This window comes from Ricinus communis, chromosome 6 (assembly GCF_019578655.1).
Source record: "Ricinus communis isolate WT05 ecotype wild-type chromosome 6, ASM1957865v1, whole genome shotgun sequence".
NCBI classification, from domain to species: Eukaryota; Viridiplantae; Streptophyta; class Magnoliopsida; order Malpighiales; family Euphorbiaceae; genus Ricinus; species Ricinus communis.
The window spans coordinates 4,195,340-4,205,308 of NC_063261.1; the positions used below are offsets into that span (position 1 = coordinate 4,195,340).

The 9,969-nt window shown below is 31.6% G+C and overlaps 1 protein-coding gene across 1 annotated transcript; it reads right to left on the bottom strand.

Moving 5' to 3' along the window:
• Positions 1–3,076: 3,076 nt before the first annotated feature.
• On the bottom strand, positions 3,077–9,536 carry LOC8285406 (calcium-dependent protein kinase 1). The gene is made up of 7 exons (XM_002514390.4): positions 7,850–9,536; positions 6,350–6,493; positions 6,044–6,196; positions 5,370–5,485; positions 5,010–5,177; positions 3,904–4,128; positions 3,077–3,462 (listed from the first exon to the last, which is right to left on the bottom strand). The coding sequence occupies exons 1-7, from the start codon at positions 8,652–8,654 to the stop codon at positions 3,337–3,339; spliced, it is 1,737 nt and encodes a 578-aa protein (XP_002514436.1). The 5' UTR covers positions 8,655–9,536; the 3' UTR covers positions 3,077–3,336.
• Positions 9,537–9,969: the final 433 nt, after the last annotated feature.

Consider the following 9,969-nt stretch of genomic DNA (forward strand, 5'->3'; position numbering starts at 1 on the left):
GATTTCAAACGTGCACCGAAGTGTCTTTTGCGACTACGGTACTGCAAGGCTTTTCAACCTAATAAGCACATGCTAACTAATCACAGAGACTAGCACGGAGATAGGAGTCGCCACTAGGATAATTCTCCGAGACACTTTTACTAATTGAGCAGCATTTCTCGATTCCATAAGAAAGCTTCGCCACATCTAGAGATGGATTCGGAAGCCAACTTCTTTATTTGTATATCCTCATTTTAAATTTTATTATTTATCGGGCTATTCCCTATAAATGCAATAATTATACTTTTACAAGCAATCATTATAGCATGTGAGGTTCACCTAGGTCTAGCCTATTGTATTAAGCCTAATCCCCATTTGATGTGTTAAACTAATTTAACTATTTAATTATGTACAAAGGCCCATCTACTCTAGCCCAATTATAAGGTATGCTTTTGCTTACCAGATTTTTAACCTAAATGGACTACTTTTTTACATGTCAAGGCCCAATTAGGTGATCCTATTCTAAGTGAATCTATTAATTAGTTAGAAACATGGCAAAGGCCTACTAAGTTTATATGGATTTTGATTTAAGCCCAGTTCACCATCTTGTTAACCTAATGGACTACAATTTTCATATCAAGGTTCTATTTTAAACCCTGATGTTTATATGCCCAATTTTTAGTTTAGCAATCATGAACTTAAATATTTGACATACATCTAAAATAAAGCAAAATAAAAATAGAAAATTAAATCTAGCTATTACAACTTTCCTACAACTAATAAAATCAAAGGAAAATAACTAATATGGGTTACGAACTACAGAAGGGCCAAACAGTCCAAAATTAGGTCAAAAATTGGAAAACAGTCGATTGGTGAGGTTATTGAGCCGATTGGCTTACCATTGAGCCGATCGGCTTTGGGCTTTGTTTCTATCGATTTTGCATAGTATGCAGTCCTCTCTCACTCAGAAGCCAAATCACATGAATAAAAAAATCAAAAAATGATTAATATATAAAAAATTGAAATAAAGACATGAAACTAAATTAAATAGTCAAAATATAAAAAAAAAAATAAAAAGAAAGAACAACTAACAAGAGACAGAAACTTAATATGGTAGATCTTAAATTTAATCATGCAACTCTAAAATCCGATCTAATCACATAATCTCATGAAATATCATAAAGGCAAAGTGAATCTAACATGTTGATCTAATTATTCAATTCATCTAATTCAAAATCCAATAAAAACACATGTTATCAAATTCAAAACCTAGCATGCATAATCATTACAGGAACATGTTAAATTATTAGAAAACCCTAAATCTAAAAATAAATCACATAGAACATAAATAAAAAAAAATATAATCATGTTTCTAAATCCATAAGAAAAAGAAAGAGGAGATTTTTCAAATGATGCAAAAGTTGTACGTAGATTGTATTTGTATATTATATCTTAGAAGTTATACAACAAGATAATAAGGAAATTTGAGAATTATGCATTTCATATATAAACAAAAATAGTTGCTGATACTAATTATATATCAATTATATACTAAATAGATACCAAAAATATAAAATAGATACTAAAAGACAATTTGATAAGTCAGTTTTAGATAATACTATTTTACCATATGTATACTAAATATATACTAAATAAATACTAAAATATGTGAAATTAATACCAAAAATCTGAAATAAATACTAAAAGATCATTTCAAATATTATTTATATATCAAATATTCTAAAATAATATAATAAAAACTTTCTAACTAATTATAAGTGTATATATATATATATAAGATGTATATTATATACTAAATATATATTATCAAAATATATGAAATAAATGTAAAAATTATAAAGTAGATACTAAGAGATAATTTTAGATATCGGTTTCAAATACTAATTATATACTAGATATATACTAAATAAATTTTAAAATATATGAAAATAATACTACAAATCCAAAATAGATACGAAAATATAATTTCAGATACTAATTTTATATTAAATATATACGAAGATATATTAAAATATATGAAATGGATACCAAAAAATAGTTTTGGATACTACTTATGTATATACCCAGTTCTTCAGTGGATTGACCTGCAATCAAATTAATATTATTAAATGAATATTAAACATATATCAAATATATACTAAATATATACCAAAAATTAAATACTATAAAAATTATAAAAATATATACCAAATTGCTTATAGCATATACCATTTTATAAAAAAGACATATCTAACATATACCATTATAATTTTAAAGTAATTTTTCAATTTACAGTATTTTCAAAAAAAGATTTGACAGTAAAAATGATATTTTTAATATTCTTTTAGATATTTTTGAAAAAATTCCTTAATTATTTTGCTAAATGATTGTCCTCTAAACAAAATGCTTTTACTGTTTTTTTAATGCCTAAATCAATATAAGCAATTATGATTTGGATGCTGTGATATTATTAGCATTGTAGACTTTTAACTCTTCTAATGCCTAAAACAATATAAGCAATTTATGGTTTGGACGCTATCATATTATTAGCATTGTAATCTTTAACCTTCAACCCTTTGACCTGCAGTTCTGGCCGAATCTGAAAACATAGCTCCAAATTACCTTCTTATAACAAAAGTAATTATAATACATAAGCTGAGGAAGTTGGCTTTACAATTTTATTTTTCTTTTGACACAACACAAAACACATACTTAGACACTTTAAACTTTGATTTAGTTATTTTAACAATTTAACTTTCAATTTAACCTAATAAACACCTACATTTTATTTTTATAATCTATTAAACACTTTTAATTTTTATTTTAATCTAACAGACACCTAAACTTCGTTTAATGGTAATATTAAAATACCTATACATAAGATAAGTAGACATGCTAAATAAAACCACCTGGAAAAAAGTGTTTAAATATTATAAAAAAATACAAATTGAAGTGTTTATTAAGTTAAATTGAAAATTAAAATATTAGAGTAATTAATTCGTCAAAATTTGAGTGTTTAAATATGCATTTGGCCTTTTCTTTAGAGAAGTTCGATAAATATATTGAAAAAATAGTACAAAAATTCTATACAAAAAAATAAAACAAAGGGTGCTTTTTGTAAGGTAAAAATGTTTTACCAGCATTGTTTTGGGTTCTGAAGAAATAAGTTTTTCCCCAATTATATGGCTGGTTACACGATGGATTCGAAGCAAAACCCACTCAAAATGGAAACTCAAATAAATACTCCGTGTGAACTGAAAGCCCTGCCTGCTTTCTTACTATACAACCTTCGTTGTTTCCACAAGGAAAAAGGGAACAAAGAAACCAATAACAAGCTAATAATTGCTATGAATACTACTAGAGTTTCAGAGCCTCTCTAAACCCAATGCTGAAACTATTTTCTAGGGCCTTCCTACCAGGACCACCTCCAACATTCCCTTTTTGCATCATTGCCACAAACTCATTGTAATCTATGAGCCCATCCTGCAAAAGTTATACAAAGACATGACTGTAAGATGCTAAACATCAAACAAACACTTGATTAGTGACATAAACAGTCAAGTTCGCGAAAACTATGTTATGCAGAAAAAACTTCAACGAGAATTTTAACTGCTCTTTATTCGGTGCGAAATGAAGAAAACTGAAACTGTATAGCTGACCTTAACTAGCTTGGGCCAAAATGCACTTTCGAGTTACCAAATATAAAACCAAGAGTGAAGGCGCATATAATGGAATCAAACTCTTGAGGTGTGACCATGTTGTGCTCAGTTAAGTTTACTATAAAGCTAATGATCCCAAATTCAAGTCCTCCCGAACCCTGTGGTTTATTATCTGTTAAATTCGAAGTGCATCTTTTTCTTTTAATCCCGTCCCATCTATATGTCAGTTACGACGAGGCGTATAAAGGAGAACAGATTCACTTACATTATCCTGGTCAACTTCTCTAATCATTTCTTCCAAGCGAAAATCTTCTAAGCCAAACTCCTCACAAGCTTGTTGAAGCTCATCTGGAGTAATATAGCCACTTCCATCCTTATCGAAGTATGAAAAAGCTGCAAATAGATGGTCCTCTCTCTCAATTTTGTTGAGATGCAATGTTGCAGCTATAAACTCCCCATAATCAATTGTTCCACTATTATCTACATCCGCCTGAAATTAAGAGGAAACAAAGTGTTCAGAATGCATATATTTTTCTTCTATTTTCATTAAATTCTATAATTTACTATCATTAACTCCAATCCCTCTTCTTCAAACAACAAAATATGACATACAATCTCATCCAAACTAAACCATGAAAAAGATAAGTTTACCTTGATAGATGATTCAAGTGCATTTTGCAGCAATACATTCCTTCGTTTAATATTACAAATCATACATCCATGTCCAATTTGGACAATTAGTTTCAGTTTCCAGTTGCTTATCCATCTTCTCCATTTCTAATTTTATTTTTCCAATGAGAAATTCTGAAACTGGAACATGTCTAAAATAGGCTTGCTTTCCCCAATTCTGGAAAAAGCTAATACACATTTCTATTTATCTTTGATACTATCTGTTACCGGTTTGGATTTTACTAATACAATAATTTCATGTTTTCTACTTCATACAGAAAGAGAGCTCTTCTAAATTGAAAAAAGAAAAGAAATAAAAAACTATATGTTAAATTTTCAAAGAAACAAAAGCAGCTAGATAACTGTTCTTTTGAAGTGCAAATCCCAGTCTTCAATGCTTATACACACGCAAATAAAGAGAGTGTCATGCCTCCGCTTTGGAAAATTAGAATTCTTTATCAATAGAAACTAGCATAAAACAAATGTTAAAATTCTTTTCGCAGGGTGATTTTGGAAAATTGGAAAATTCAGCATTTAGCTTTCATTTAGAAAATATAGAAATTTAAATATAAACATCTCTTTTGCAGTTTTTTCAGATAACCTTTCTGGAAAAGAGTCCAGCTTTCAACAGATGTGTTGGTGTAGATACCACCAGAACTATTCTTCTCAGGAAAGTAAACGCAGATATCAAATGATACTTACTGCTTGCATCAGATCATAAATTTCAGATTCCTTGAGATTAGCTCCAACCCTTTTCAGTCCAGCCTTGAGTTCGTCAAAACTGATTGTACCGCTGTTGTCAGTATCTATCATCTTGAACATCTCTTTTAGGCCAGCTATTTCTTCTTCAGATAGGCTCTCGGCAATGACCTGTTATCAGGAAGAGAAGAATTTATTTTTCTACATAACTAGGAAATTCCAGTGCAAAATTCTGAACGTATATGATGAATGTTTTGAAAGGTGATTTCAATTCCATCTTTCAAACATTCCAATTATTTCATGTTCAAAAGCCTTTCAGGGTCATATTTCTCTTATACATGTGTAATGCATTTCAAGACTTACTCTAAGAGCCATTTTCTTGAGCTTGTTCATAGCCGAAAATTGCTTCATGCGACTTAATACAGCAGAATCCATAGGCTTGTCAGGAGCTACACCATCTTCCTGCACCCAAGGGTGGCCTGCATGGAAGTGGGACCAGATATTAGTCACTAAAAGGAAAATCCCCAACCAGGATCAACAACAAATGAGTTTTTTGTTTAATTTTAACTTTTCTAACATGAAATGACAAAAAGTCTAAGAGCAATGATCTTTCAGGACACCAAGATATTGGTGCTTTATACATATCATATTAGTATCCCTCCTTAAAGATGTTTTTCTTTGTGTCAAAATTTTCTCTACTCTGCGGCAAAACTAGCAGACAGAAGTTGAACAATTGCAACTACTATATGAAGGATTCAGCATTTTTATATACAAAATATGATAGATGTCACACTAATAAAGTTATCAAGACCAAAACCAAACCATAGTTAATGCCGTTATCCATACCAATCTTCAATCTATTGCCCATGTGCATTAAATATCTTAGCTGAAAATATATAAGCACAATATGTAAAATTTTTATTAGTCTGGTACTCTTTTCTTTAAATTTAAGCAAATATTAAATGGTAATATTGAGTAGTTCAATATGGAAGAATGCAGAGAAGGGGAAAGCAAGGAGAATAATTGACAGGACTCACACAGAACTTCATGTGCAGTTAACCGCCTTCTTGGATCTCTCAGAAGCATTCGCTTCACCAAATCCTTGGCTCCTTCTGAGATACTAGGCCAAGGATCTGATGAAAAGTCAAGATCACCATGCAGGACATGTTCAAAAATTCCTTGCTCGGTCTCTATAAACATGAGAAGAAAATGAAAAAAAAAAAAAAGAAAAAAGAAAAATAAGACACAGGGTAAAGTGATTCCATCAAGTTAAATAAAGAGCTACTTTGGCATCTAAGATTCAAGAATTAAGTTCTACGACTTATAAAATAAAAAAGTCTCACCGGCCCAAAATGGAGGAACCCCACTTAATAGAATGTAAACAATTACTCCAGCACTCCAAACATCAGCTTCTGGCCCATATCGCTTTCTCAGAACTTCTGGTGCAACATAATATGGACTGCCAACCACATCATTAAATTTTTCTCCTGTAAAAATAGGACTATTTTTAATCAGACAACCATAAGCCGTGCTTAATGCTTCCAGATGCAAGGTTGACATTTTAAATTACCAAAATGAAACTGTATTCTATTGATGGTAACAATGGGAAGTTATAGTTCTATCATTCAATTCTAAAAATTCTAGAAAGTCAAAATCTAAATGCAGCATAGGAGCAAATTATGCTATTAGCTGGTCATTGTTTTATGATAAGCCTTAGGAGGACTGAGGCATAGTGTGGGCTTGGACAGGGGATTGTCTCTTCTTGGGTGAGCCATGGTTAAGCCATAAGAAAATGTATCTTTACAAATTAACCAAGTTTCTATCTGGTTGTCCAAGCTGATGATCTTGACCTGATAGGTCTATCAGAGGCAACTATGTAGCTAACAGTAGATTACTGTGGGTACAGTGACAAGCTTGTGCCTGCACAAAAATATCTTAGGCAAAAGAAGAAATTCATATCCAAGGCTATAAGCATTTGCAATGAGTCAAATAAGACCTGTATCTTGGAAATTTCAACTACTGTGGAATTTATTCAGAATACTGGAAATAGTAATGCAAAGAAAGAATGATTTAGTAAGTTCAAATAAGAAGAATGTCAAAATGAAAAGGCCTATTACATAGACTCATCCCTTCAGGACGCATGTGATAATATTTGAACAGGGCCAGCAAGAAGGTGCTAGCAATTTTGTGCAGGCACAAGCTTGTCACTGTACCCACAGTAATCTACTGTTAGCTACATAGTTGCCTCTGATAGACCTATCAGGTCAAGATCATCAGCTTGGACAACCAGATAGAAACTTGGTTAATTTGTAAAGATACATTTTCTTATGGCTTAACCATGGCTCACCCAAGAAGAGACAATCCCCTGTCCAAGCCCACACTATGCCTCAGTCCTCCTAAGGCTTATCATAAAACAATGACCAGCTAATAGCATAATTTGCTCCTATGCTGCAGATTGTAATTACATATGCTTCCCTGAAGGACACTAATAACAGCAAATACAGTCTGCATTTCAGCTATCGCAGTGATGCTGGTTTCTGCAGAATTTCAATAGCATCCTTAGATGCAAAGGAAGCATAAATCAGATTGACAAGATCTGATATACCTTGTAATTACTAAGACGGGTGTCATACTATTTTTTCAAACATCAGGTGGGCAGATCAAATTCAAGATATAGCATTTTGTGTTGTGTGTTTGATGTAAGAGCATACAGCACACTTTAGTTAAGCAGATAACATAATCATGCAAAGTATCAGCAAGTTATCAACCAAAAGAATTGCAGATAACAAAAATACAGAATAGAAATTTCAATAATTATTAGAAATACGAACAAATGAATATACCTGGCTTGAAAAATATTGATAGCCCAAAGTCAATTGTTTTGAGAAGTGAGTCCTCTTTTTGATTGACAAAAAGAAAATTCTCCGGCTTAAGGTCTCGATGCATCACCCCCAGCGAATGACAAGCCTCAACCACTCCAACTATAGTCCTAGTGAGCTCAGCTGCCTGCCTTTCTGAATAATGTCCGCGCTGAATAATCCTATCAAAGAGCTCACCACCTGCGCAAAGCTCCATAACAACATGGACTGCGATGGCATCCTCATATGCCCCTTTAATAGATATAACATTTGGATGGCCAGCCAAATGGTGCATTATCTGAATTTCCCTTCTAACATCCTCCACATCCTCATCAGTTAACAATTTTCTCTTTGCAATCGATTTGCAAGCATACTCTTTTCCCGTTGCTTTCTCTACACAAAGAAATGTGGTCCCAAATTGCCCCTGTCCTAGTTTCTTTCCCAAGCTATAGAACTCCTTAAAATTACCAGTTTTAGTTTGTAATACGGAATCTACCTTGAGCCCTGCACTAGCCACTCTTTTTATTTGAGGAGCTTTCTTAGGTTTCGAGGGTTGTTCAGGATTTCCTGGTTTCTCTGGTTTTTCAGGTTTTGGTATCACTACTTGTTGTGGGGGATTACTTTGAACAGGCAAAGGTGATTCAGGTTCTTTAGATGTTGTATCATGGACAGATTCTCCGTTGGCCTGAGAAACAGAGCCCTCTGGTGATCGGGACCGCCACATTGCGGCGGATACCGATTGAAAAAATCCATTCTTAGAAATGGTTGGTCCAACACAAGTATTACCCATCTATCTCTTCTGCAGTCAATCACTTCTAGGGATCCTTCAATTCCAACATCAAGATCTAATCTCATTGACTATACTAAAACAATACATAATTGATCTTAACTTTAGCAACTAACATTAAGTTCAGTCTAAAACTCAATATATATAAATAAACTATTTCCAAACTAATGAAAGAATACCAAAATGAAAGCTTTCTTCGCTTATAAATAAAATCACCAGTGATACTAAGAAAAGAAGAAAGATCAGTAAACAAGACGATTACCAAAATCTTGAAATTCTTGGTTATATATAGTTAAAAATAAGAAACATTTAGCAAAAATGAAACCCAAGAAAGGTCAACAAAATTCTCAATCAGTAAACAAATAAGATTTCTGATTTTATCAAATAAATCACTAATTCATTGACCCTTTAATGATTGGATCTAAAAGACAGAGTCAGTAAGAAAGCAAAATCACTACAACAACAAAGAAAAAGTCTGCAAAAATTGAAATTAAGACAAAGACAAGCAAGTAAAATAAAACTTAGAACACCTTCAGCTGAACTAAAAATTCAACAAATTAATTAATCTAATACTACCAAGTTAGAAAATGAAGAAGAAATTGTGATCTTTATGGGAAAAAGAGCTGAACTTTGGAAAAGCAGGTCATCCGGCTGAATTGAAAAATGGGAAAGAAAGATAACAGATAAAAATGATGGTGTATTAAAGATTAAGACTTTTCATTTGGTGGGTAGTCCGTGTCTTTTCTGTTAAGTGCGAGTACGTGCAAAAGTATTGGCTTAGTTTATATCTAAAAGAAATATTTTCAGACACGATTTTGTGGGTTGGGTTGACAAGTTTGAGAAGTTGAAGAAACCGTGTTAGTTTTGATCATCAGATGGATGTTATGATTCAATATCCGGGCTTTGCGGTTGATTGTATTCAAGGGTCGTTTATGAGGTCCCACCTAACTTTCTCTGTGACTATATTCTTTGTCAAATGGAGCAAATGCACCTTATTCCCCAAAATTGTTTATCTCATTCTGATCCAAGTGGATGTACATATGTAATTTATTAATTTATTAATAAATATAATATTAAAAATATAATTTATTTTTTAGAATTAGAATCGTTGTTTAATTAAAAAATTAATTTATTAGTTAATATAATATTAAGATATAATTACTATACCATTTCTTATAATAGAATTAGAATTATAATATAACTAGAAAATTAATTTATGAGTTGATATAATATTAAAATTAATTAACATAATATTTTTTTTTAAGATAAAATAGTATCTAATTAGAAATGTTACTTATTAATTAATAAATTAATTATT

What these genes read in the sequence shown, in the direction of transcription:
- LOC8285406 (XM_002514390.4), bottom strand. Translation starts at nt 8,654, where the DNA reads ATGGGTAATACTTGTGTTGGACCAACCATTTCTAAGAATGGATTTTTT. An exon ending in ATCAATATTTTTCAAGCCAG is followed by an intron (nt 6,494 to 7,849) that starts GTATATTCATTT and finishes CTATTTTTACAG; the next exon opens with GAGAAAAATTTAATGATGTG. An exon ending in TCAAGAAAATGGCTCTTAGA is followed by an intron (nt 5,178 to 5,369) that starts GTAAGTCTTGAA and finishes TCCTGATAACAG; the next exon opens with GTCATTGCCGAGAGCCTATC.